Here is a 25,924-nt window from a genome sequence, read left to right on the forward strand (position 1 = left end):
CACATTCTCATACACAGACTCAATTACAATGAGATAGCAATTATGATCATAGGTAATGTGGCGCCTCTCCTACCCACCAGGTATCATACAACAAGCCAGTCTTCCAAAACCTTCCAGCACAACCTCGAAACACTCGTTCGATATATCCAATATTAACTTTCCTCCAAAATTAGAACAAAACATGCTACTTTAGCTGTACATCAATGTCATACAATCTAGCAGGCATGTTCAACGTCGGAAGCTAGAGCTCAGTCCAGAAAAGGCATCAGGCGAATGGCGTCCACCCATTAGTCCAGCAAAATCCACACTCTCGTTGCTAACATGTCTCACGCCCGGTGTCTGTGCAGCAGACAAAGCTTGGCCTTGGGGCGCAGCAGACATGCTAGCAAATGGGTTTGACTGGCCGGGTGCTTGCGTGACTGGTGCAGCTGGCACCGGAGCCTGTGCACCTGTTGGTTGAACTTGTTGCTGTGCTGGCTGCTGAGATGTCGCTTGTGGTTGGTTGTACAAGGAGAGAATCGAAGCGTTCTTATCAAATGGGTTGGAACTTTGTTGCTGGTACAACTGTTGTTGATTCTGAAAGCTTTGCTGCTGGTTCTGGTAATTTTGAACAGGGGTCTGGGCTTGGTAACCAGATTGGCTTTGCCAAGGGTTTGCTGGCTGAGTCGAAACTTGACTTTGTTGTTGTTGTAGCTGCTGTTGCTGTTGCTGTTGCGACCATGGGTTAGGCATTTGCTGCTGAAGTGCAACTGTCTGTGGCTGTGCTGCCTGCTGCTGGAAGGGCGATTGTCCGAAAGGATTCGAGTTTGCGATATTGGTCGGTGTGAATATTTGGCTTTGAGACGACTTTAGAAAGGGGTTTCCTGGACTTGAAGGGCTTGACATGGACTGGTACTGTGGTTGCTGTGGTGCCATGAAGGAGTTGTATTGCTCAGGTACCTGTGGCATAGAGGGTTGCGCGAAAGGTTGGAGATATGGGTTCGTTTGAGCGTACGAGGTTTGTGATTGTCCATAACCGCCAGTTCGGTTTGGAAACAGGGGTTGTTGTTGAGGCTGTAAGCTCGAGACTTGCATACCTTGGAAAGATTGCTCGAGACTTTGCTGCTGTTGCTGCTGTTCCCAGGGATTTGGCATGTATCCAACGCTTTGCTGTCGTTGCTGCTGCTGCTGCTGGGGGACCTGCTGCTGGGTGTAACCTTGGGATGCCTGCGATAAGAATGGATTGTAGGAATTTGAAGGATATGACTGCTGTCCTTGAGCGCCTCCATAGAATGCCTGCTGTTGAGGAGCTTGCGCTTGTGCGTCTAGAGCACCAAAGGGATTTGTGGACGATGAGGCGGCGGGTGCATTGTCGAAAGATAGGCCGTTGGCCACGGGCTTCGTAGGCGGAGTTGGTGTGGTACTTCTTGATTTGACAGGATTTTGTTCGCCCAGTCGGATCAGAGCCTCGACTGCTCGATCGAGGTTCCCATTTAGACCCTTTAATACAGTGGAGTTGCGCTTTTCGTCTGGAAAGCCCATGTCCCGAAGTGTGGCTAATTTGGAGTCCATGCCGTCGCCGGATGTATGTACATTTGAGCCAAACACGCGGGAAGGCTTGTTTACTCGGGGCGGGGACAAATCTTGTCGGAATTCTTCCAGGCCTGGGGAGATGGGAGGTGTTATGTTGCGCGGCGAAGTTGCGGCTTTACGCAGCCCGAATCCAAAGCGACCACTTGGCTTCGGTGGTAATGGCGGCGGTCGGTCTTCTGAGCTCGTGCTACCCGTGTTTTGTCGTGTGCCTGGCCGTGAATCGTTGAGGTATATTCTCTGCTCGTACTTTGCCCTGATGTAGCGTTCCATAGCACTGTCTACCTCGTCGATGTCGATGGGTATTTGCGGCTTGACGTTACGGGGGTTGTATGTCTTGTTGGACTCGACATTGCCGATGCGCTTCATGTTCTACAGCATTGATCAGCACCCAGATAATCATACTGCGTGTCGCGTCTCTTACATCAACTTGGGCGTTGTCCCACTTGTCCATGCTCAACGACTTGACTTTGGAGATGTGCGTGCCCAGCTTGCGATGCAAGGCTGCGCATCGCATGCACAGGAAGATGCCCAGCTATAGCACATGTCAGCGTCCGGTTCGTAGTCGGGAGATGGGTGTCGGGCCAAGGAATGTGGGAGACTCACGCTCCAGCTTGCCCATCCTGCGTAGCCGTTGTTAGCGTGTGTGTATGTGTGGAACGAGATGCGCCTGGGGACTGCATACCTGGATTGCGTGCGCCGCAGTCTGCGCAGTTTCCATTTCCAGGAACAGACTTGATGAGTTCCTGTAATGTGCGCTCGTTACGCGCCTGCTGGCGTTTGTTCAGGGCAGACGCCATGTCGTGTCGAGAGAGGAAGCGGTTGGGCGTCGGAGGTAGAGTCGGGAGATCGGTTGAAGGTGCACGGGAGCAATGCGCGGGGAGAAAGGGGGCTCGAGGGACGGCAGGTGGCGCGTTGGTAAGATGACTATGCGAAAAAAGACGTTTCCATGGCAAAGGTGGACATGAGTAGAGAAGGGGCAGATGGTGAAGGGGCACTTAGTTCAAACGCAATGACGAGTAGCCCATCTGTTCCATCTTCACACACACACACACACATGGCATCCCGCAAAGCTCCAGAACCCTGCGTCTCGGCGGCTCGGGCTATATACAGCACCACGCCCCTGTCTGAGCTTTGCTACACTCCACCAGAGGCGGCGTCATGGCCACACGAATAGACGATCGGCTACGGACAGCACAGGGACGATTTGCCCACGCGACAAGGCCTTGGTGGGCGGCGGCATTGGACACGGCCTTCGTACCTACGCCTCTCCCAAGCCGCCGACGCTGCCGACACGCAATGCAAAGGCCCGTTAGTTGCTGATGGATTATTACCAGACACGCCTGCAGACTCAATGCTCATCTCCCGCTCCTCTGGGCCAGCAGCACATGTGCATGTACATGGACAGTCGGTTGTGTCAAGTCGACCAGGCGGCTGGCACGCGACATGCCTCTTGATAGGTGCATGTATCGTCTAGTATGTTGTACTCTACTTAACGGGAGCTCAAGCATGTAGGTATGTATGGTCACGCAGGTGGCTTCAAGCAGCATTGAAAAGGATGCAAAAAGCCTAAAAGTGCCGGGTTCATCTAAGACGCAAATATGACAACTATAGAGATTGTAAGCTCGATATAGCCGTTGATTAATCGTCCATTTTGTATGATTGTGTGTAAAGAAGGAAAGTCGAGTCGGAGCTGCAGTGAGAATTTCAACGGCACACTGCCAAGACGGATGACAAAGCACCTGGTCCGAGCACAATGGGTTTTCTCCCACCTCAAAAAAACCGCTGCTGTCTCTTCTCCCTCCCTCCAAACAACAGCTGCGTGTACCGCGAGCAGCACGTGCTCCCCATCACCAACGATTCATGTCTGTCGTTTGGCGAGGCGCTGCTGCCCTACACAGCCCATGCTGTCAAGCCACCATTGCCTGCTCCCAGGTTCAGCTCTCTATGGCCTGGAAGCAACATTTTCTCTCGGTGGAAGATTAATATTGGTTTTTAGCAGAGCCGTGTCTTCTCCACCCTACCCATTGCCGTCTTCTAGATGTGTAGGACTATATTTTGACATACATTCCTTTTCCCAGATTGCATCCTGTGTGAAATTGAGCGTGCACCCGTCACAGGCTGGTCAGCTATCAAAGTACACGCTCGTCTGCGTCCAGGCTGCCCATACCATACTCAACCCCACTGAGCAGGTGCAAAGCCGAGTGCGCTTGGTGCCGCTATAGTATCTAATGCCCTCAATGCCATGGCCAAATCGACTTTTTCCTACCTGTACACAGCACATGTACCATCAGTGTTCTGGTTCATGGACTATGGTGCACACGTGATCACACCATCTTGTGAAAGTGTATGCCGACCAACCGTACGGTCAACAGTCAACAGTGCATGTGAGTCCAAAGGATCCGCCACGTTGACGGCACGGCAGACGCCGCCTTCGGCCAGCCCAGACATATCGAGCTCAGTGTCAGAAAAAAATAGACACGGCATCTTCACCACAACCGCATCTCACCTTTCCAACAACGGCAGGCAAACGTCCACACTGTGGGTCGATGCACAGTAGCATGGCGACCAGGGCGGTCAGGAAACCCTTGAGCCTTGTGATTTACCACAGACGGTCGAATCAGACCAAATTACACCTGCCTAGCCGTCCCTGTTAGGCTTAGCGAGCCAGATTCCGACCGCAGCTTCCATCATGTCTACTCATCGCCGACCATTCGCTCCTTCCATACAGGGTCTTGTGCCTTGCTCTGACCTTGCACCGAACAAATTACCTTCGGCCTCCTATGACGGTCTTTCTCGCCATCAACTCCACTCGATTATCACTTCACAGCAATCACATCGCCTGCAAAATCAGTGACACTTGCATCGCCTATCACACAGATCTGCCAACACTCTAAAGTGATCTCAGAAATGGGAACACCGCGAATGAATGAAATTACTTCTATTGTGTCACGACGTCCCTGAGCTGAGTTTTGACCATACAGTCAGCTAGGGCCAATATAGAGACACGAGCAAAATCACCATTTCGGCCCCAGGGAGCGTGAGGCTGAGACACTGCGTATCTTCAGGCGTCATTCGATTCACCCGTCGACCGGTAATGATGCAGTATTGGATGGATATCTTCTTCTGATTGGCTACACGTTGAATATCTTGTACGGACGTACCAATAGCACCCTTTCATCTACTCGATCGTCATTCCACTGTGGATTCGAGCACAGGCTTTCATGTACGATGTTCCCCAGTTCCCGTACTAGCCGGATGCACAAGCCGGGCTGCAATGACATGGTCAGCTTTTACGATGACGACCCCTGTCCATGCAGTTGTTCCGTAATACCTGACGAGCAGCTTGCTATCCACAGTGCTGGATTCTAAAGTCTGCCGCCATTTCTCGCAGATCGTCCCCTTTCAAGCACACAGTACTTTCCACTAGCTTACCCTATTTCCCAAAGCCGTCAATGTCCCTAGCTTTACAGCAAGCGAAGGATGCTGATGTCTTGTATCGCCTCAAACACTATAACGCCAACCCCACCCTACACCTAAAAAGTAGTTGTATCGGCACCGAGCGATAGCATAAATACTAATCCTGCGCCCCCCGTTCTAGAGAGCAACAAATGATACCTCGCCAGACCCGACTGCTCAACATACCATTGAACATCCAACATAAACTGATCCAATTCTTTTTTAATCACCAATTCTTGTGGCTCAAACAAGGGCAATAACGATTGATTCTGGAGTTCTGGTAAAAGGAAACTTCGGTTCACGCGTAGAACTTCAACGCTCCTACTGTAAGCATAGATGGATTGAAGGAGCACACTAAAACTTACCGTCGAAACAGACCTATACTGCTTAATAGAAACGTTCCATCGCTGCGAACCACTCGGCTAACCTAGGGTCATACTGTATCACTCCACTCATGTGTGCTGAGGACGTGTATCATAACCAGCGGGTCAATCCGCAACAGCCAGTATCATCCACCAAGCAATCGTCTACACATAGTGGGCAAACATCAGAAACTGACAAGAACGATTGGTCCGACGTCAGTGACCGCAGTGAGCGACGAAAGATACAAAACAAACTGGCTCAAAGAAGATTCCGTTAGTAACATGCTCCAGCCTCGAATGCTTGAGCTAAAGGAAGTGAAGGTGACAGAATAAGGGAGCAGAGGGAGGAGGCCGAACGAGAGGAAGAGAACCAACGAAAAGCCGGAGCCTCATACGCACAACCAAAGCCCGAAGAAATCGATACCGACCATAGCCTTTCTGGTTTACCCTGGGGTGGCATTTCGATGAGACACATGGTCGAACAAGGAAAGCAAAGACATCGAGGCTCACAAAAAGACGTGAATAACGGCTCTACTCATCACAATGCATCATCCACCGAGGACAATAGCAGTAAGTGATGATATGGTATGACCGCAATTTTGGTCAGTATTCAAGTACACTGACTTTTTAGGGCGAACCTTCCTTTAAAGCCAAAAGGGCAAACGCATATCGATCTGATCAACCCGGAACAACGGCATGGACTCAGGGACCCGGAGCTCTTAGTATTCTGTGGCACCGATTTTTTCCCGCTGTAAGCGCGAGGCCACAGTCATGGGTGCTTTTGGGGGTGTCGTGGTGTCACTACCAAGTATTGAAAGCATTTGATAATGCCCGCAGATCGCCAACTCCCTCTCCACCAACACACTTGCTACACCGAACAGTTTTGGGGGCTTGTCTCAATTCGGGGCTCACATCAATCACTGCTCGGTCATCACTGTTGTTGTTCGGGGGGCTGTTCCGCTTCGCTCACACGCGCGGCGGTTACTCGAAACCTCTGAATGGCCGACTCTGGATTTTCTCATGCAAGAGGCGCAAGTTTGCCCCGCCGCTTTTAATTAAAAACGTTGCTGAAGACCAAGTGCGAAACGTGATAGAATGTGTCGTGTGTTGGAGTTCGTGGATCTGTCACAGCCTGAGGTATGAATGGTCAGCGCGCTCTGATGGACATCGACCAGTTAATCCTTGGTAAACCGCACCACCATTTTCTCATGACGGCGTATGTCCGATGGCTAAGCCCCAATTCTCTTCTAAAATAAACATCATTCAAAGGCCATAGGATGCAGAGCGACGACCTCAGCTCGAGTGGAAGCTTGCAAGCTAACTAGGCCTGCAATGTGCGACCCAAGGCACCCTCAGCGGTGTGGGTGTCGTCGACTTGCGGCGCGCATGATATATCCATTAACGTGGTCAGAAGCTTGACCAGAAGCGTATTACTCCTCCCACTTCAGTCAGCCTTATACCAGGCAGAGGTTCAGCTAGCGACTGATGGATGCAGGCAGGGGTTCGGTCGTGCCGCGAGGCTGAGCAGAAGCTAGACCTACCTACGTCAGTTCCCAGCTTTCTGCCATTCCAGATCAGCGCTGCCTGCAAACCCGGTAGAGTTCGCTGCCTGGCTTACCACTACGCTGATTATCCGAGACAGCAAGCATCCTCGCATACTGGCCCTCGGTACGTATTCGCGTTTGCATCAATTTGTTGTTCCTGCTGCAAGTTGGATCACGAGCCTCGCCCCCACTGCGGTGCGCGAACATTGTGCCTTGCATTATCACTCCAAGTCAGCCTGCGATAACTGAGCCCGACCATTTAGCGGCATTTGTGAGATGAAGGTACGGCGGCAAAACGAGATAATTGTCTGGACAAGGCAATCCCTCGCTCATCGGCCGCCCTTAATTTAACCATATAGGGAAAGGGCTGTGTCGCTTCGAAGCAAGCAGATCTGGGCAGTACGCCTCTTGATGCGGCGTCATTGGCGCATTGCCAGTGTTGTCTGTGAAAAAAAGTGGATATTATGAAAGTTATGTTGTCCGGAAACAGACAATTGACGCAACAAAGAGACCAATGTATGCAGACTTGTGGCAAACGTCCGTCACCATGCCACCACAGACGCTCCAGTAAGCCAGGCAGAAATGCGGCGTCGACATCTTTTCTCCTCAACTTCGGCTCTGCCCGAGCAAGCCACATCCGCTCCATACGTCTCAACGCTCTGAGGCACGGATGTGCTCCTCGTTAAGCGCCGTCATGAGATGGACCGTCTTCTCTGCCTACACGATGGATCAGCTAAGGTTGTGGCGTGGAGCCCGGGGATGCCGGGTTGGTATATAGTCCATCAACTGGGCTTTTAGTATGGAAGCACCCCAGTACGAAGACACTCCATGTCAGCAGAGCAATTCTCAAAACTCTCTCTAGGAGGGGACATGGTAACCACTCGTGCCGGAGCTGCAAGGGCAGCGCGAGCCAACTCACAATCGTCTAAATCAGAGCATTCCAACCAAGACCAGCCACTACCATCTGTCGAGCCTACTGTTTCTCCTACACCTTCACTTGTTATATCCACCAAGAATCTACAGTATAATGTCTCGGCTTTCGACAACGACCTGCGTAGAAGAGCGAGAAAGGGACTGGAGGGCAAAGACATCCGAATGAAATACTGTGCCATCTCTGAGGATGAAGAAAGTCCGGATGGAAGCCCTAAGAAGTATTTCTATCTTGACGATGATATCACGGTAGCCATAGGGGGAGAGTTACGGAGACCGAGATGTTCATGTGGTGCAAACGAAACTGGTATTGCATGCAAGGTATGCATCTTCATTAACATTGTTTTGAACACCAAACTAAACATGAACCGAAGCACATTTATTGGGTTGGAGACCAGATTATGTCGACCGCCTATGACGATATGGTCAAGACACCTCTTCATCTTTCACCAGACGGCTCCAAGATCGAAGATGTAAAGCCGGATAATATACTGGACACCAAAGGCCTAGTGAACATTGCCAACGATCTGAAGTGGGTTTATCGAAATGACGAAGTACCTGAAGATGACGAGGATATGAGGGAAGCGATCACTGACATGCTTTCTTGCTTTGCCCCTCAAGAAGAATTGCCTGGCGAATTCAAATGGCCCGAGTCGCCACTGACATCTGAGCGTTCAAAAAAGTACCAAGATCTGGCGGACCTCATTACCGAGTATGCCAACAGAGACGCTAGCTTATATCTTCGGGTGCGTCGAATTATCGATCCAGATTTTGAAAGTCGCGTCTTCTTTGAGAAGGTCGATAACCGTATTGAGTCGACCTTCAATGCGTTGGAGGAGTACGTTGCCAAGGGCCCGACCAAGAATTCATTCCTGGATGCACTCCGTTTCGATGTGCCCAGCTGTGCAAAGAAGCTCACGGCACTAGTCTGTGCTATTGAAGACTTTTACCAGAATCACTCACAGGTTGAAGACGTAGCTGTTCGTGCAGCTGGAGCTTTGATCAAGATCCTCGACCGCGTCACAGACCGCAATGAGAACGCTTATGAGAACATCACATGGGAGTGGGAAGCTCCCTCTGACCCCAATCAGAGCAACCTCTACGTCGCGCTCATTGGAGCCTATGATGACGGTGACTCGCCGTTTGTCCTTGACGCCCTTGGGTCTTTGCCGCAAGAGGACGTGTATCGCAATCATTGGGAGACCCTACAGGACATTGAGAAGAAGCTTACTGAGTATGGCGCCTCGTTGCAGTACATCAATATTTTCCGCAACATTGTCTACGAGCCCCGCAAGAGGCCTGGATCCGAGGTTCGTGAGCGAGAACCGAAGAGGGCGATGCAGTAATGGCTGCAGTCTGATCAACCACTTTCACGACCCAGGTGATAGGAACCATTGGTAGGGGTTTTTTTTGAAGTGGCGCATCGTTTTTTTCATTCTCTTCAGCGTAATGGCGTTGGCGGTATTCTGCGTTTCCCGCACCTTTACCATTCTTTTCTTCTTGTCCCTTTTCTTGCTCAGCTAATTTCTTCTTGTCTTTCCCTGCCAGTTGATGGCCGTTTGCAGTGACGGTTTCATCGCACTGCCTTTCTCTTCTGAGGGTCGCCTGACTTTGGTCTGTCTTTGCAACCTCATTTTCCCCACTTCCCCTCCCCCTCTCTTTCTGACCAACTGACTTCGGCATGCGAACCCGCCGAATGATTTAACCTTTATTTTCATCTTCTCTTCCCTTTCCTTCCTTTCTCTTCTATCCTTAACCCTTTCTGGATGCTCACCAGTACACACCTTTTCGGCTGCTCATCCGGCCACTCTTCTTGGGATTTAACTCACTTCTTACCCTCTTTGTGTATGTATTTTGAGCAAATAAGATTTAGCCTCGATTTAGCGGAACCTATTCTTATCACAACCTCGTTAAGACAAAACGAAGCAAGTGATTGGCCAGATAGTTTAACCTTGCCGTCTCAGAGTATTGGTGATGTAAGTGTGAAACTCGGTATCGACTAACTAATGTCGAACAACGCCATGTTCCGTCTAGGCCATGACCATCAGCTGAGCCCAGGCCCCGCAACTATTACAGAGCCAAACTGCGACGTCGAGAGCGGCTCCGGGGGGTTAGGTGTTCGCCCGGCTACAACCATCTCTGCAACAACGCCGAGCCACGCAATGTGGAGCTGATGCAGCCCATGACAGAGCGTCATGCATGGTCAAGACGAAGGCTGAAGTTTATGCAGTGCCGGCAGGATGAATTACAGCACCCTGCAAGGCGCCGTGTCAGATAGCTCTATACACCTGTAGAAATCGTAGAGCACTGTCAACTCAAGCACTACCTCTGCCCGGATGTGGGAGGCCAGCGTTCGATGATGAGCAAGCCAGGAGAATCAGTGTTGGACGTCTACGAGAGCCGTTCATTGGAGACGCATCCATGTGTAGTAGACCTACTTCGTCATGGGTATATGTAAGTCGCCGGCTAATCCGGTTTGCTAACGTCGTAGTACACACTAGGAGTACACACCCTTTCACAAGCGTATTTCTCTTTGTTGTACACTCGTAGTGAGAAGGAGTAAGCCAATACGTTAGTGCCGCAATGTGCAATACTTTCTACATTGCAGGGCTCTTGACAACAAGATGTGGAGTTTATACACCCCAGCTACTCATTCCGACTGCCTGATCCTTGTTGCCAGCCCCTCCCCCCGCAGTAAGCGATGTAAGTGACCGAAAGGATGCTTCCGCCAGAAATTTCGCCGCGCCCCGTCACCATGGAACTGCCCACTTAGACTGACCGCATGACTTTCCCAAGATAATGAGCGGGAGCTCATGCACGTTCACCCTTCAGGAGGGGCCGAAGGATTGAGCGAAAAACAAATAAAATAAAATAAAAAAACGACTAAAAAAGAGAAGCTGGAGGCGCATGGCACCCCGAATGCTATGTGCAGGTGGCTGATATGATATATGGCCCGAACGAGATGCGGATACATGGACAAGTAAGCAACAACAAGCATGTGAAGTGGCAAGGTGGCTCGTAGACGAAGCTTGTGCTAGCTAGGAAATGAAGCTTGGTGATCGTGATAGTCGTTGTGGACACCTGAGGGTGGGCCGACTGGGCTCTACTGCGGGGAGCAGCGGTTAGGCTCGAGTTGCCTGCCGACGTGGTTGGTCGTGGGGAGCGACGACTGCACCCTCCATCCACATGGCTGTCCAAGCACTGCGGGGAAACGAGATGCGCTAAGCCTGTTGCGGAACTAGCGCAAAGACTATCTTGTGGGAAACGCAGCTAAGACGTGTACTGCTCCTCCGATATTACTCTCCTGTCTATCATTCCTGCTTTCCCTTCCCTCTCCGACCTCTTCATCTTTGCCTATTGTTGTTAGTCTCCTGTCACACTACTTTGCTTCAGTTGCGATTCCCCGCCAGAGAGTGATTCGCTTATCACGCCATTGACCCCGCTGACGTACGACAATCTGAGGACCCTGTCTGTGCGTCTAGTGCCATATCAATCATCCCACCCTCCTTGCCTTTCCTCTCTATACTCTTTGTTCCAACTCTGCAAACCACCCATACCATTTCCGCTCTGCTGTTACTAGACCACATACGCACGCACTCATATACGTACACCGTCACAAACTGATCAGCGTCGCCCTCTCCAACAATGTCTTCCAACGACCGGAACTCCCCTCCCCTCCACTCTCCAGACCCTCGTCGACGGGCCTCAATCACCAGCCAGACATTCCATGACCTGTTTGGTCGGTCAAACAGCATTGCAGGCATACCATCTGGTGTACAGCAGTCCTCGGGTCCCATTACTACAGCTGCTGCCAACGCCCAGCGGCGAAGGCTCTCACTGACCACGATTGGTCTAGGAGCCTCGCCTGGCCAAACCTCGCCCTTCCTCCAAACCCCGCGGACCCGCACTGAGAGCATCTCTAGCGCCAACTCTGGTTCTGTCGATGAGAGTCCTTTCGAGGACGACTTCGGCCCTTCGGCCAGCAGCAACCCAGCAACACCATTTGCTCGGCGGCTGAGCTTCGGAGCTCGTGCAATGCGGGACGTCAGGCAGGGCAACGGAGGCGTTGGGAACCCAAATGGTAGACCACCCATCATCCATAAAGCTTCCTCTCCCCCGACTGGTCGAGGTCGAGGTCTGTCTTCATTGTCACAGTCATTGCCCTCATCCTCTTCACTACTCCGCCCCTTTACCCATTCCCACTCCCGGCGATCCACATCCATTTCGTACATTTGGCCATCAACTATTGCGGAACATGCCGAGACTGTACTTGGAAACTACTCGCTAACGTCGTCTTCAACAGGCGAGGGCTACAATTTCGCTGAGAACCTCCGATCACGAGCCGAGCGGGGATCCATTTCCGGCCCCCCTTCGACGCTGGGTATGGCTGGCCCGACGCACCACCGTGCCAAGAGCGTTACAATCATGGAGCCTCCAGTTCGTGAAATGCCCAAGCCCAAGGTTCCCGATGCCATGCAGGAGCGGATCCTCAAGGGTGACTTCTACATGGACTAGATTATGCACAATTGTTTGCCTTTTGATATCTCCGGTAGGTTCTCCGGGGTGATTCTAACAGCTGCGCAGTGACTAACTTCTGTCGTCACTAGGACCATCTACTTGACAGATGAGACGTGAGAATGAATCCGCGACCTTGTACCACTACTCTTCCATCTGTGTAACCGAGTATCTTATGTCCCAAGATCCTACTCGCTTCTAGCTTTCGTACCGCTCACCTTTCACGAGCGGTCAAAACGGTTCTAGCAATTATTTTGAATTGATACAAAGAAGCCTTCAAATACGCACACTCGGAGGAAACCCTAATTTGCTGGACCCCGGTCACGACATACTTTCGGCCGCTTCTTTACACATAAACATGCAGCCCCAGTTCGGCGCTTACAGTCATTTGAACGTTATTCACGCTGTTGAGATGGCTAGGTTCAGCTGTCATGATTTTCATGCCTTCATCTCAGGAGGCTTATCCACCGGGCCCATCTCCCACGACCTATCTTCCAGGCGCACTGACTGTTATTACGATATTTTGCTTTATGTTTGTTTTCTTTCACATGCGTAGGGACGGGGCGTACCGGTTTTGGGAGATGGGAACCAGATTGTTAAGCTGACACCATGTGACATACATTGGTGCGGCAGAGACTCTGGAGTTGACATACATATGACACGCATGGTAACAAGGCATATCGCCCGGTATGGAGCATTGTAGTATCTACAGAAATTGTGGAAATTATCAAGGTAGTGTAGTACAGTTAAAGTATCACATGGAATTACAATTGGTATGACTATATGGGTGTATAAAGTACATGATCTAAGTTACAGGTGTACATACATACGTAGGATCAGTCCAAAGGTGGTGTGCTAACACGCGTAATCAGTCCCACTTATTGTTTCACATAAGCTCATGATAAGTGGTCATCAGTGTGGGATGGTGTGGGTACAGGTGTGGCAACACGTCGATCATGTCGGCCTTTTTTCTTCTTAAAGCAGCTTGTAAGGGCACGGAAAAATAATAGGAGCATTACCATGGTTCGCATTCATATGCACAATTACCCCAACACATTACAGTAGCAAAAAAAAAGGGAAGCCCCAAAACTTGTAGTTTGGTCGATCAAAGTTACTCACATTGCGACTCCATACACATGCAAAACTACATGAATTAAACATGAAGAAAATACAGAGGTGAAAGAAAAAGACAACTGGAATATTGATAGGAAGATGCTCTCGTATCGTATCGTATCGTTCCCCTTCTTTGCTCCATCTTCCTCCACTCTCCTCTCTCTCAAGAATTCCAATCCTTCACAATGCAGTCATGGTATAGTACCCCCCTTTCCCTTTGCGCAGCCAAAACGAAAAGAAAAGGAATGACGCCGGTGAAATGCTGTGGACATACACGACAAACAAAAAAAGGACAAACTCGCTGGAAGACAGGACCGCATTATGATGCCGCTAAACAAGGGGGAAAGCAAACGTTCAAACAAAACAAAGCAGACATGGAGAGAGAGAAAAAAGCACAATTGCAAAAAAGAAAAGAAAAGTCTGGATCATATCTCATCTCATCTCATCTCGTTTCCCGTCTCATCCATTCATACATGAGAGAGTAAGTGCACCTCCGTGAACCCCCACCCTCACCCCACATGCTAAAAGAAAGTACAATCTTTGTTGCCCGAACGCCGGTAGAGCAAAAAAAGAAAAATATCATGTTTTCTTCTCTTCTTCAACAATGAAGTGTGCCTTTTTAAATGAGAGGACCGGCCATCATGGGACTCATGTTCCTTGTATTGGCGGTTAACGTAGACTCGTACGGTGCTTGTGCGCCGTTCACAGAGCCTTGTCTAGGACGGTAGTAGCTGTTGGCGTATGCTGGTGCAGGACCCGTGTAGGTTCCTTGTGTCGTCGGAGAATGGAGACCGGGAGAGGAGGGGTTGTGCAAGTTGCGGTTGCTCCGACGCCGGCCAAGCACCGGTGATGCGGAGCCGCCTTGTACCGTGCCCGTAGAATTGATCGACTCATTAGAATTGCTCCTTATATGTTGTGCCGTTGTTGGCTGTTGCATCTGAGGCGAACCAGCAGGATTGGCTGGACGCTGGAAGCCTTGCGTGAATGGATTGGTACGTGCAGGGACGCTGTTTTCACGCTGTCCGAGTGCCTGTCGTCTTGTCTCAATGAGTTCTCGAGCTCGCATGTTGCGTTCATCCTGCGACAATTGGGCTGGGCGAGCAGCAGGCTGGCCAGGTGATTGTACATTTTGGGTTGGTGATGGAGGCGGTCGACCATGCTCACTCGCACGCAGAGTACGCGTTGAGGCTTGAGCGTTGATCTGACGTCTTGAAGGCTGAGGCCGGAGGTTGAGACGAGATGGCTGAGGTCTCGCACTTGGTTGCTGCCCTCCGGTTTCTCGAACGTTGACACGAGAATTCACAGGTCGCAAAGTGGCGACAGAAGACTCATTTCGGAGAAGCTGGCGAGAATTGCGGTTCCGCACGCCACGTGCTTGGACGAACGCAGCCCAAGGGTTGCCTCGGGCGGCAAAGGGTGGCAAAGCCGCACCCTGAACGTGCAATCCCATACCAGCGTGAGGAAAGGAATTGACGCCAGCAAAATTGCCAGAGTTCCTCCGGCTATTCGCTGAAGAGGGGCGAGCACCGACACGGCTTTGCGGACGATCAATCATATCCATAGCCGCAGCAGCCTGTGTCTGTGCTATGCTATCGATAGAATGTTGAGACGTGGGAGTGGACGAACCAGGAGTCATGGTAGAAGCATTGTTATTCGAGCTAAGAGAAGAAGCACGATCAAACCGGCTCATATTACCGTTATGTGCCATCGCTGGAAATCCCGGAGACATGGCGCTTCTCCGAGGCGGCGACACTGGCATGCGAGGGTCCATAGCAAGGTTTGAAGTGTTGTCCATCAACGGTGTCCTCAGACGCGTAGGGGGCAGGAAAGGAGAGTATGCCTGTGCCGGGCTTGGTCGGTTCCTGTTCCTCGTACGGGGACGAGAAAGTGGGGTAATGGCTCGTGGCTCGACATCGATCAATGCACCTGCCATTTGATGCTGTTGGAGAGCTTGTTGATGCGCAGCAAACATCCAACTAATACGCGGATCATACTCCCGACGCTGTACACGAGGAGCTCCTCGTGCATGCCCTTGCGAAGTGTCCGAGTTGTCATCAGTATCTGCCTCATTTGTCCCGTCAACTTGAGCAGCCCCACGATTGACGAAGCGGGCAGTGGGATTTGAGAAGGCCGCTCCGCTTCGCATATGGGCTTGTGAGCGGCGTGTTCGCAAGGTATTCATGGCCAGCTCTATATCGCCATCTTGGTCCGAGTCATCGTCGTCTGCTTCACCATCCTCATAAGGGGCTGCTGAGCTAGGAGGAACAGACGGTCTTCGACGCAAGCCACGGGAGGCATTCAAGACACGAGTATTGCCGGTTCGTGAAGGGGGTCGGATCGGGGCACTAGGCCGAGGACGATCTGCAGTAGGTGTTAGAGAACCGCCCATTCGGCTTCTGTCATTTGAGTTCGCAAGCGGTTCCCACCCAACGGTCGTTCTTCCTCCATCACTGTCATCTTCATCTTCTTCCCCCATTTCATCGTCTTCATCCCGCTGCAGCATCCATCCCTCGTCTCTCAGCAAGGCTTGAGTGTCTTCGTCAAGCTCCTCCTCATTTGAGACGTCAGTGGCTACTGACGAAGCCCTATCATGAGAGGATCTTGAACCATTTGCCCTATGTAGAGCACGAGTTTGAGCCGAATTCCTCACTCCCCTACGAATAGGCCCTGCATCTTCTTCGTCCTCGTCTTCTTCCTCTTCAACGACGCTTGAGCGGTTGGACGACGTTTCAGACTCGACGATGCGGCGTCTTCTGGCATTTGTTTGTGCTCTGCTACCTGAAGGTTGAGGCATGGGACCAGGTGTGGATGATGCGTCGCTTGGTGAGCTGGCTGCTTGGACGCCACTATCGTCGATGAAGTCGTTCATAGAAGAATCTTCATCTAGTCCTTCTTCGTCTTCCTCTTCGACTGTGTCCATCTCATCACCGTAAATGTCTGAGACTATACTTTGGGTGTAAGAGCGCCGACTGCCAGCTTCGCTATGTGTGATTGGACGGCGTCGGGCAAACGCGGCTGCGTGAGGTGGTATTCCGGCCTCCAGGAAACGGCGCATCATTACTGAGTCGTCAGGAGGGTATGTACCCCAATCTCCCATACCGTCGTCGTAGTCGTCATATTCACCATTCTCAAAGTCCATCTCGGCGTCTATGTCTGTGTCGTGCTCTGACATCTCGTCCATGTCACTGAAACCTGTGAAGCTGTCGCCCCATGAGACTTCGCCCGTCTCGTCAAACACCAGTCCACATTGAGTGCAGCCACCATCTTCCAGTTCCCAGGTGCAGACCGGACAGCGGTCAACACCGTCTTCTTGATCACGGACGACTTGCAGCGACGGGCCTCGTTGATGGTGGGCGAGCCTGAAGCAGCCCTTGAAGAGACCTCCAGTGCGGGGGTCCTCATTATCCTTGTCCTGCTGCACAGCGTCGGCCTCGTCGCTCTGCCACTTTTTGTGTTCTTCGAGGCTCTCGCCTAGCGGGAGCAGCTCGGCACGGGATATGAAGAGACTTGTCATGTCCCGTATCTGGAGTGCAGTGTTAGAGAGGGCGCACCATGTGCATGCATGGCTGGACTTGACTCACCACATAGGCGGGGGCGGGCAGGTCCTTGACGACGATGCGGCAGTCGGGACATGTCTTGCGGGCCTTGTTGCTGACGAACCAGGTGCAGAGACACTGTGCATGTTAGCAATGGGCGGCCACAGAGGAGCGAGGGGTCTGCTTACTGTGTAGCAGTACGTGTGCCCGCACGATATTGTGAAGGGCTGGTAGAGCAGGCGGTCGCAGATCTTGCAGGTGAGGTGGTTGCGGAGGCCGTCAAACTCGGACTTGAGGGCCTTGAGTTGCTGTGGCGGGCGTTAGTACAGACGGTCGTGGGGTTGTGTTTGTGGGCAGAGCAGCGCACCTCTTCTGCTTTGCTCGGCTGGGGCGCCTCGTCCTTCTTCATCAGCATCTTCTGCTTGAGGCTGTCCTTGCTGGCGGCGCGTGTGGGCCGGTCGGCGTCGGCCAGCTTCGAGGCAGAGCGACTGGCGGTCGGAGTGCCGCCGCGCCCAGCCCGTGAAGTCGAGGACATGGCGGCCGACTGTGAGGGTGTGGCGGTATGTGAAGGTGTGGTGGCCGACGTGATGGACGACGACGAATTCTTGGGGCGAGCGGTGGGCGGGGTCGGCGACGCTCGATTGTCCATGGCGGCGGGCGATGGGTCTCTCTTTTCACGGACTTGGGCAGCCGGGAGATGCTAAGATGGAGCATCTGCTCACATGGGACTTTGCCCTTGTAGAGAAGGACTAGGAAGTATGGCTGGCAGTGGTTATGCATGCAAGTGCGGGCCTGCTAGTCGAGGTATGCTGGCGCTCGGTCACCTCTGCCCTTGCTCCCCGTCCATTTGCCGCAGCAGCCGTTCACTTCCACCCTCACCTCGTTCCGTCTTTAGCGCCAGCCCCGAATCCCCGTCGTCAACCACCACCAACCATTTCCTCGAGCTATATCAATTCCATACCATGGCATTATCCTATTGGGCCGTCCCAGCCTGTGACGGGTCCTCAACACCAATGACGTGGGCACGCGACTCGTAACGTTGCCCTCGCCAGCGTCCCGTTTTGGCCCCGACCAAAGAACAAAAGAGTTATCAACAGAGCGCCGAGGGCGTGCGACCGTTGTCGAATGGCACTGTCCCTTGGCCTGGAGCCCCGTTTCTTCCTACCCATGGCTGCGAGGAGCGCGACGGTTGTACTTGCTATTTGCTTCGGCCTCACTATCCTATCCCACAGCGCACCTCACATCCAAACCCTGCATAAATCTGCAATTCGCTACTGCCTGCACTACTAAAATATTACCCCAATCCACAGTGCCTTTTGGAGCCCAGTCTCTTCTCTGACCAACAACTACAGACGATACTGCAAGGCGACCTACAGTACTTTGCCGGACCGTGATCGATGGAAATCGAGTGGCCGTGACTTGCCCTTGATTTGCAACTTGCAGTCACAAGTTTTGATCTGCAAGGTTGATCCTGCGACGAGTCAAGGCCGAGCTATCTTGTTGAGCAGCTCAACTAGATGTTGAGACATACCTACTCTACGGTAAGTAGATGGACAAGACATAGTTGCTTTTCTTTCCTGAGCAAACTCCAAACGAGGTAGACAGTGTTAGTGTTGGATACACAGTTTTTTATGTATAAGTTCTGTTGAATGCCGAGCTTCAGATCGCCATTCGTCGTCATACGAAGAGGCGCACAGTCCTCAGCCCAAGATGATCAGAGCCAGCCCATGCTAGCCATATTTCCCACGAAATACCAGGCATCCGCTTGGATTAAACCCTGGCGATACTGTGGACTGGAGACTTGGCGGCTATAATCACAATCTCTATCTCTCTATCATATTTTACTGCTTGCCTAACACTGTGATGAAAGTGTTGCCCGGGTTTTATCTGGTGCCTCCAAAATTGGCGTACACGTGATGGCTCAGAGTACACAACACCAACGACCCACTAAACACATTAAAGAAGAAGAAATCAACAGAAGTCATTGAATTAAGATGCTTTGACGCTCGGATTGGGTCCCGCTGTGTGACAGGGTAGTGCCCGTTGTCGTGCATGCACATGGGGTAGACCGTCTTATCGATAACATACCTCCGCAGCCTCATTCCTAATGACCGCCGTCCGACTTTGTCTCCGCGCCATTCATCCCAACACGTACAAGCGACTCTCCACCCAATTGACTTTGGACATCCGGAATCGCGCAGATCCTGGAAATTCTCAAGATGTCGGAGAAACCCACACCCTCGAAAGCAAATGAATGGTCCGGTGACAAAGCCGCCAAGTTCGACAAGTACGCCACCCTGTTGATCGAGCTGAAGCTACATTGTGGAGAATAAGAACAAGCAACTGATGTATTCTTACTACAGCAAAGCATTCAGCGAGTATTACGATCCATGTCAGGAGGCGGCGGATAGAAGCATACGGTGTTTGAAGAGGAATGGCGGAGAGAGGGCTATGTGCTCGGACTTTTTCCAGTGAGTCGGAATTTCTTAAGAAGAAAGATGCTGGAGCTTCGGCTACAGTTATAACAGTTTCAATTGATGGGAAATGATGCTGACGCGTATTTGAACAGAGCATATCGGGATTGCAAGGAGCAATGGGTACGTTATCCCCGCCGGCTGCGCACCACATACACTTTTACGACCGTCTCTCGACCATTCATATCGACATTGACGAACAGTTGCTAATATTTCTATAGCAAGCTGCAAGGAAAGAGGCTAGAAAGAACAAGTCATGGTTTGGATGAATTGATGACACCGGAAGTTTGAATGTGAATAGCTGTACAATATCTCCTCTCCGCATAAGTACGGCGTCTGGGCACGGTATTTTGATGGTAAAAATGGGCGATTATAGCCCATAGCTTGGTTAGCTAGTATGGATGTCTAAACTGGTAGCTCAATGGTCTACGAGACAGCCAGACGCTACCAGTCTGCACTAGTCAACAGAGAAGGGCAAACTAGCAGTCAATGTATACTAAAAAGGACTTTTTGTAATTGTAAATACAAGTTGAAAACTACGATATCCATCCAGGAGCTGTGTCCATCAAGCACATGGCACCGAGGCAGCCGCTGCTCCTTGATGAGGTCAGCTATCCAGGATCTCTTCACTTGGTCACGATCACGCCATCATCCGTACATGCAGCTTATCCACCTGAAGCCCTCGAAAAGGCAAAGACGTGCCCGATCAATTGGTCATACTCGTCGTACTTGCCCTTGCATGATGCACGAGGCTGTGCACTGACGATCTCTCTACCCCACCCCACCACCCCACTAAAGCTACCCCTCCACTGTACCCTCTTTGCTCACTCCTGCCAACCATCTTTCCTTCACCTCTCCTCTCGCTCCACTTATGAGACCTATCTTCAACGTTTCTTCCTTTAACCGTCTCACAACTCGAGCTTTCATATCAACTGCACGCGCAATGGGTGTCCAGAAGACCATTATCCAAGAGGGCAACGGCCCATCCCCTAAGAAGGGCGACACCGTTACCATGGAGTACACGGGCTGGCTGAAGGATGCCCAATCCGACAAGGGCAAACAGTTTGACAGCACAACTGGCCGCGGTCCATTCCAGACCCAGATCGGTGTCGGCCGTGTCATCAAAGGCTGGGATGAGGGTGTTGTGCAAATGAAGCTTGGCGAGAAGGCCAGGTTGGACATCACCAGCGACTTTGCTTACGGAAACCAGTGAGTGCTCTCTATGTGAAAAATCGTACAACCACAGATGCTGACATGTAAATAGGTCATTCCCTGGTCTGATCCCTCCTAACTCTGACCTTATCTTGTAAGTTACTGCTCTTATACGTATGTACTTGGCGCACGATGTTAACTTCTTTACAGCGAGGTCGAGCTTAAGAAGATCAACTAAGTCGCGGATAAAGGATAAGGATGATGGGAGGCGAACGCGGCAGTCGCATCCAGGCTGCAAGGAGAGGGCCTATGGAGGAGTGGAAGCTGTGCTGTAATCGGGAATCGAATCTTGAGCAGCAGGTTCGTCGCCGCGGCATTATGACTCCATATTCTTCTCCTCTCTCTCTACAATCAATCACCCTCCTTTTAAACGAACAGGTCATTGTTTCGTTCCATATTTCATCCCATGTGTAGCTGTGTCCAATATCTTCAAACATGCTTCTCTTTGAAGATTTAATCTCTCCAATGAGCTTTTTGGTCCTTGTAACAGTCTACTCATTTAAATACCGTATAGGAACAATGTGGTTTGGTAAGGATTGATAGCTTGTTTTGCCTATCTTTCCGAGTCTGCAGTAGCCACCAAGAGGCAAGAGCGCTGGCTACAATACGCAAACAGAAGAGATTGAGATATGCGGTGATAAGACATACGCCTTGTTATAGTTAATTGGGACTTGTCCAAGCCGGTGCAGGTTTTGAGTAGGGCAAAGAGGTGCTGGCGGCTAGCAGGGACCCGCGATCCTAGCGCGAACAGCTCTGGATGTTACTCTAGAACAGGCGCCGTTGTGCGAATGGCTTTACTACCTCACATCAGTTATCAAGGCGCAATTCATGCCTTCAATGGGTCCGTTTGGCAAACGCTCATCATGCACACTCAGCCCCGCTCCAATGCGAGCCCCACCATAAGGCATTGGGCAATGCATGCAGTGACATCACGACTAATGAGATGAAAGCTGTTTTATGCGGCGCTTAGAGCTACATGGAAAGGACCGATGGCGCAACTAGCTCTCTACTTCATCTAAATGATCTGGTGTGCTCCTATTACCTCGAATCTTCTGCACTTCACGTATTGCCTTCGGTAACATTAGCAATTGCCCATCAGTAGCAGCATTGTTGAAGCATTCCTCCACCTTTGTTACCCCGCTATCCACCATGTCGGCAAGCACACTCGATATCAACTCGACCTTCGACCTGCCGAATTCGCAGTACAAAATTCCGAAAATCGGGTTTGGTGTCTATCTGTCACCCAAGGATGTATGCGTCAAGTCTTGCAAGAAAGCCTTTGAGGCAGGCTATCGACACATCGACACGGCGCAGTACTACGCCAACGAAGAGCAGGTTGGACAGGCATTGGCTGAAAGTGGGCTTCCCCGCGAGGACATCTACGTCACGTCCAAAATTATGAGTCCTGGCGAAGATGTCGAGTCAACGTACAAAAAGGTTATCGAAAGTGTTGAGAAGCTTGCTGGGAAGGATGGCTATGCGGATCTTTTCCTCATCCACACCCCGAATGGAGGCAAAGAGGCAAGGAAGACAATGTGGTTGGCACTGAAGAAGGCCAAGGAGGCAGGAAAAGTACGAGACATTGGCGTCAGCAACTACGGCATCGGACACATTGAGGAGATTGCAACCATTGACAGCAAGGATGCTATTCCTGCTGTAAACCAAATCGAGGTTTGTATTAACCCCCCTCGATTCAACTACCCACATACCTGACCAACTACACCAGCTCCACCCCTGGTGCCAGCAGCGCGAAGTCGTCGAATACTGCAAAAAACGCAACGTCATAGTCGAAGCCTACTGCCCCATTGTCCGCAACGAAAAGGCAAACGACCCGACACTTGCCACCATCGCGAAGAAACACAACAAGGAACCCAACCAAATCCTCATCCGATGGAGTCTGCAAAAGGGATTCGTACCGCTGCCCAAGAGTGACAATCCTTCGAGGATTGTCGGCAACGCTGATATATACGATTTTGAACTCAACAAAGAGGATATGGCTACGCTGGATGGGCTGGATCAAGGCGCAGACGGTGCAATTGTTCAGGCTGTTGATAATTCTTAGGGGTGGAAAAAATACGTTTTACAGAATCGAAGCCAATTTGAAAATCCAACATCAACGTTCCCGGAAATCGATGAGCGTAGTCTGTTCTTCAAGGGCCATCTTTAGCATGGGTGATTACTACCTCTTCGTTTCTTAAAAACATTGGTATTAGCATAGCTTTTTCTTTTTTTTTTTCAGAAACGAGTATTCCAACACCAATCTACGAGAAGATGTTTTTTTTCTTTCCTTTTAGGCTTATGAATAATCTTGGATTTAAAATATGACTTGCGAAGCTACAAATCTAGTAATTTCGGGATAGACAAGTTGCTTTGGAGCCAAAAAAAAAACATGGCGTTCTGTTCTCGCGATTGCCCCCCCCCCCCCCCCACCAGCCCACTTTATGTATTGTATGGAACCCCACCACTTGGATTGACATGGAAAAATCTTTTAATTGAGATCTGAACGCATTTGTGGGTTACTGGTGGTTTCACGCCGTGTTCTGATGGACATGGCAGATGTTCATGTCGATTTGTTTTCTGCAGTTCGTGTGTAGTTGCACATCATAAACTGAACTATTTTCCAAAATGACATCGGTTTTGTAGTGTAGCGGTTATCACTCCGGATTCTGATTCAGGCGTCAGAGTCTTCCGGCAACCCCGGTTCGATTCCGGGCAAGACCTCATCGTCTTATCCTTTTTTTGCTTTTCTAACCATTTTTTCTAACTTATGCACTGGGAACGACAAGAGGTACAGACAGTTGTTCTTTTTGATATGAGTTTGAAATTTTTTGTTGTAGCCTTTTTTGCTGGTATAACGCAGCTTGATATGGTCGAGTTACGGATTACTATATAGATCCCCTATATCTAAGTGAAAGCATAGATAAAAAGAAGATGAGTAAAAAAAAAGAGGAGGTTCGCAAGGCTGCGCAAGTGCCCGGATGGAGAGGGCGACATGCCGCCTGGTACCACAGAGGAGCACCGCAAAACACAAGAAGGGAAAAGATATGTGGGTAAGTAAATGTAAGGCGCCATGTCGCTAAACGCTGGTAAAAAAAAGGAGAAAGTCGGCTGTGTCAAAAGAAAATATGACGAGGGAAAAAGAAAAATATGCCGGGAGGATTACATATATCAACAGAAGAACTTGTAGACCTTCTTCCACCTAGGCCACTTCTTCTTTTCTTCACGCTCTTCCTCGATCAGAGCCTGGATGTTGAGTTCCCTGATACCCGTGACGAGATCCATGTTGTGCGAACGAACGACCGAAGTGCGGAACCAGAACTTGTAAGGAAAATAAAAAGCCAGTGTAACGGGGAGGGCAAGGTAGACGCTGAAGAAGCGTTGGAGGCGCTGGGAGGTGGACAGAACGGCCATGTCGATTGGAGCGATGGAGACGTAGAACTGGGCGACGAGGACGAGGATGTTGAGGCCGAAGCCGATGTAGGAGCCAATGAGGCCCGGTTGCGAGCGGAAGGCGAGTTCGCTGAGGCTGTGGCCTTGGACTTTCCAGCCCTGGCGGAAGCGGATGTGTGCGAGGCAGATGGAGGCCCAGGTGAAGACGGCGGAGAGGGCGGAAAGGGCGAGGAGCCAGTTGAAGGCTGCGTCTTGGAGGCGGCGTTCTGCTCCAGCGAGGAAGGCGAGGAGGCCGAGGGAAGAGGCGAAAGCGATGGAAACGAGAGGGCGGCCTTGACGGTCAATGTACGCAAAGATTCTGGGGGCTTGGTTCTGTTCAGCCAACGCTGCGAGTGTGCGTGAGGAACCGTAGATGGACGAGTTGCCGACGGAGAGGACAGCGATCATGATGACGGCGTTGAAGACGGAGGGCAAACCTTCGATACCGGCATTCTGGATGGCAATGACAAAGGGAGAGGCGACGGCGTCGACGTTGTTCTTGTCCTGGAGGAGGCGTGGGTTGTTGTATGGCACGAGCAGACCGACGACAGTGAGCGAAACAATGTAGAAGAGGGAGATTCGCCAAAAGACTTGCTTGACGGCCGTGGGAAGCGACTTGCGCGGATTGGCCGTTTCAGCAGCAGCAAGACCGACGAGCTCAGTACCGGAAAAGGCAAAGGCAGCATTGACGAAAACGCTGCAGAGTCCTTTGAAGCCGTTGTTGAAGGGTCCTGGGTCCCGCCAGTACTTTCCTCCAATGTAGCCGCCGTCTGGACCGCCGCCAATGTTGATGATGATTCCGAGGATGATGAAGCCAATAACTGCGGTGATTTTGACGATAGCAAAGACGAACTCAGCCTCTCCATATCCCTTGATACCAAACAAGTTGATGACGACAATCAGGACCAAGAAGATGGCGACCCATGCGTTGTTGTTGACGGCGTCGCCGTTCCAATACTCAATAGTGAAGGTGGCAGCGACAATCTCGAGGGGGAGCACAACAAGCCATTGCAGAGCGTAGTTCCAGCCCATGGCAAAGCCCCAGGCGGGATCCAGGAAGCGTGTCGAGTATGCGGAGAAGGAACCAGCAACGGGAAAGAGGACGGCCATTTCGCCCAGTGCGTGGACGGTGGTGTAGAGCATGACACCGACGAGACAGTAGCATATGACGAGCGATGCTGGACCACCATTTGCTAGTGCCTGACCAGAGCCGACAAACAGACCGGTACCTTTTTTGATGGGTTCGTAATCAGCGGATGGACGAGGTGGTTGGGTGGGAGAGGAAGGCATGCTTACCAATGGAACCTCCGATGGCTATCATCTGCAAGTGGCGACCCTTGAGCCTTCGAGCAAGTGGCGAGTTTGCAGTATTTGTTGCAGCAGCCTCTGGATCAAACATGTTGCTATCAGCGCCGACGGTTGTCTTTGGCGTCATGGTCATGGCGAAGTTGGGGTCCCGCTTGAAGCTGTCGAGCATGCGGCGGCCGAGGCCTTCATTGTAGCGAGAGGACTCGCCATAGTAGTCGGATCCCTGCGAGGCTCTCCCAAAGCTCTTTTCGGTGCCGTACATGTCGTCGTCCATGGTCATCGGGGGGTCGGGCAAGGCAGCAGGGCGCCGGACAGGACGGCACAGGGCAGCCAGACAGGCGACACAAGGCAGAACAGGCAGCGCAAAAGAGGGACAGGTGCGAGGCGATTCTGCACGGTGGTCGGTGTCGCTGCAAGTTGCGGAGACTGAGATGGAACCGATTGCTTTTTTGTCCCGGGCGAGCGGGCGCAGG

The 25,924-nt window shown here is 51.3% G+C and overlaps 14 protein-coding genes across 14 annotated transcripts; 10 read left to right on the forward strand and 4 right to left on the reverse strand.

The window, feature by feature from the left end:
* Nucleotides 1-228: 228 nt before the first annotated feature.
* On the reverse strand, nucleotides 229-2,369 carry COCCADRAFT_87185 (uncharacterized protein; the record flags this gene model as incomplete). Its single annotated transcript, XM_007710693.1, has 4 exons — nucleotides 229-1,941; nucleotides 1,994-2,104; nucleotides 2,176-2,192; nucleotides 2,255-2,369. The coding sequence occupies 4 exons, from the start codon at nucleotides 2,367-2,369 to the stop codon at nucleotides 229-231; spliced, it is 1,956 nt and encodes a 651-aa protein (XP_007708883.1).
* Nucleotides 2,370-2,754: 385 nt separating this feature from the next.
* COCCADRAFT_87138 (uncharacterized protein) lies at nucleotides 2,755-2,931 on the reverse strand (the record flags this gene model as incomplete). Its single annotated transcript, XM_007710694.1, has 1 exon — nucleotides 2,755-2,931. One exon carries the CDS (start codon nucleotides 2,929-2,931, stop codon nucleotides 2,755-2,757), a length of 177 nt encoding a protein of 58 aa, XP_007708884.1.
* A 2,551-nt stretch (nucleotides 2,932-5,482) lies between these two features.
* COCCADRAFT_87040 (uncharacterized protein) lies at nucleotides 5,483-5,968 on the forward strand (the record flags this gene model as incomplete). Its single annotated transcript, XM_007710695.1, has 2 exons — nucleotides 5,483-5,663; nucleotides 5,712-5,968. 2 exons carry the CDS (start codon nucleotides 5,483-5,485, stop codon nucleotides 5,966-5,968), a joined length of 438 nt encoding a protein of 145 aa, XP_007708885.1.
* Nucleotides 5,969-6,138: 170 nt separating this feature from the next.
* Nucleotides 6,139-6,579, forward strand: COCCADRAFT_87245 (uncharacterized protein; the record flags this gene model as incomplete). The annotated part of the gene is made up of 1 exon (XM_007710696.1): nucleotides 6,139-6,579. A coding segment is annotated over one exon (441 nt), but the record flags the coding sequence as incomplete, so codon positions are not given.
* Nucleotides 6,580-7,762: 1,183 nt separating this feature from the next.
* Nucleotides 7,763-9,210, forward strand: COCCADRAFT_87079 (uncharacterized protein; the record flags this gene model as incomplete). The annotated part of the gene is made up of 2 exons (XM_007710697.1): nucleotides 7,763-8,185; nucleotides 8,239-9,210. The coding sequence occupies 2 exons, from the start codon at nucleotides 7,763-7,765 to the stop codon at nucleotides 9,208-9,210; spliced, it is 1,395 nt and encodes a 464-aa protein (XP_007708887.1).
* Nucleotides 9,211-9,276: 66 nt separating this feature from the next.
* On the forward strand, nucleotides 9,277-9,432 carry COCCADRAFT_87216 (uncharacterized protein; the record flags this gene model as incomplete). The annotated part of the gene is made up of 1 exon (XM_007710698.1): nucleotides 9,277-9,432. A coding segment is annotated over one exon (156 nt), but the record flags the coding sequence as incomplete, so codon positions are not given.
* A 539-nt stretch (nucleotides 9,433-9,971) lies between these two features.
* COCCADRAFT_87120 (uncharacterized protein) lies at nucleotides 9,972-10,142 on the forward strand (the record flags this gene model as incomplete). Its single annotated transcript, XM_007710699.1, has 1 exon — nucleotides 9,972-10,142. A coding segment is annotated over one exon (171 nt), but the record flags the coding sequence as incomplete, so codon positions are not given.
* Nucleotides 10,143-11,509: 1,367 nt separating this feature from the next.
* Nucleotides 11,510-12,379, forward strand: COCCADRAFT_23473 (uncharacterized protein; the record flags this gene model as incomplete). The annotated part of the gene is made up of 1 exon (XM_007710641.1): nucleotides 11,510-12,379. The coding sequence occupies one exon, from the start codon at nucleotides 11,510-11,512 to the stop codon at nucleotides 12,377-12,379; it is 870 nt and encodes a 289-aa protein (XP_007708831.1).
* Nucleotides 12,380-14,111: 1,732 nt separating this feature from the next.
* COCCADRAFT_2179 (uncharacterized protein) lies at nucleotides 14,112-17,677 on the reverse strand (the record flags this gene model as incomplete). Its single annotated transcript, XM_007710630.1, has 4 exons — nucleotides 14,112-17,015; nucleotides 17,074-17,166; nucleotides 17,217-17,336; nucleotides 17,396-17,677. 4 exons carry the CDS (start codon nucleotides 17,675-17,677, stop codon nucleotides 14,112-14,114), a joined length of 3,399 nt encoding a protein of 1,132 aa, XP_007708820.1.
* Nucleotides 17,678-18,153: 476 nt separating this feature from the next.
* COCCADRAFT_87143 (uncharacterized protein) lies at nucleotides 18,154-18,318 on the forward strand (the record flags this gene model as incomplete). Its single annotated transcript, XM_007710700.1, has 1 exon — nucleotides 18,154-18,318. One exon carries the CDS (start codon nucleotides 18,154-18,156, stop codon nucleotides 18,316-18,318), a length of 165 nt encoding a protein of 54 aa, XP_007708890.1.
* Nucleotides 18,319-19,247: 929 nt separating this feature from the next.
* COCCADRAFT_33873 (uncharacterized protein) lies at nucleotides 19,248-19,771 on the forward strand (the record flags this gene model as incomplete). Its single annotated transcript, XM_007710657.1, has 4 exons — nucleotides 19,248-19,315; nucleotides 19,392-19,499; nucleotides 19,598-19,625; nucleotides 19,724-19,771. 4 exons carry the CDS (start codon nucleotides 19,248-19,250, stop codon nucleotides 19,769-19,771), a joined length of 252 nt encoding a protein of 83 aa, XP_007708847.1.
* A 674-nt stretch (nucleotides 19,772-20,445) lies between these two features.
* Nucleotides 20,446-20,892, forward strand: COCCADRAFT_2180 (uncharacterized protein; the record flags this gene model as incomplete). Its single annotated transcript, XM_007710631.1, has 3 exons — nucleotides 20,446-20,711; nucleotides 20,767-20,808; nucleotides 20,865-20,892. 3 exons carry the CDS (start codon nucleotides 20,446-20,448, stop codon nucleotides 20,890-20,892), a joined length of 336 nt encoding a protein of 111 aa, XP_007708821.1.
* A 971-nt stretch (nucleotides 20,893-21,863) lies between these two features.
* COCCADRAFT_2181 (uncharacterized protein) lies at nucleotides 21,864-22,776 on the forward strand (the record flags this gene model as incomplete). The annotated part of the gene is made up of 2 exons (XM_007710632.1): nucleotides 21,864-22,385; nucleotides 22,441-22,776. 2 exons carry the CDS (start codon nucleotides 21,864-21,866, stop codon nucleotides 22,774-22,776), a joined length of 858 nt encoding a protein of 285 aa, XP_007708822.1.
* A 1,106-nt stretch (nucleotides 22,777-23,882) lies between these two features.
* On the reverse strand, nucleotides 23,883-25,731 carry COCCADRAFT_23477 (uncharacterized protein; the record flags this gene model as incomplete). Its single annotated transcript, XM_007710642.1, has 2 exons — nucleotides 23,883-25,372; nucleotides 25,440-25,731. The coding sequence occupies 2 exons, from the start codon at nucleotides 25,729-25,731 to the stop codon at nucleotides 23,883-23,885; spliced, it is 1,782 nt and encodes a 593-aa protein (XP_007708832.1).
* Between the last annotated feature and the right edge of the window lie 193 nt (nucleotides 25,732-25,924).

Source organism: Bipolaris zeicola (assembly GCF_000523435.1).
Source record: "Bipolaris zeicola 26-R-13 unplaced genomic scaffold scaffold_20, whole genome shotgun sequence".
NCBI lineage: Eukaryota > Fungi > Ascomycota > Dothideomycetes > Pleosporales > Pleosporaceae > Bipolaris > Bipolaris zeicola.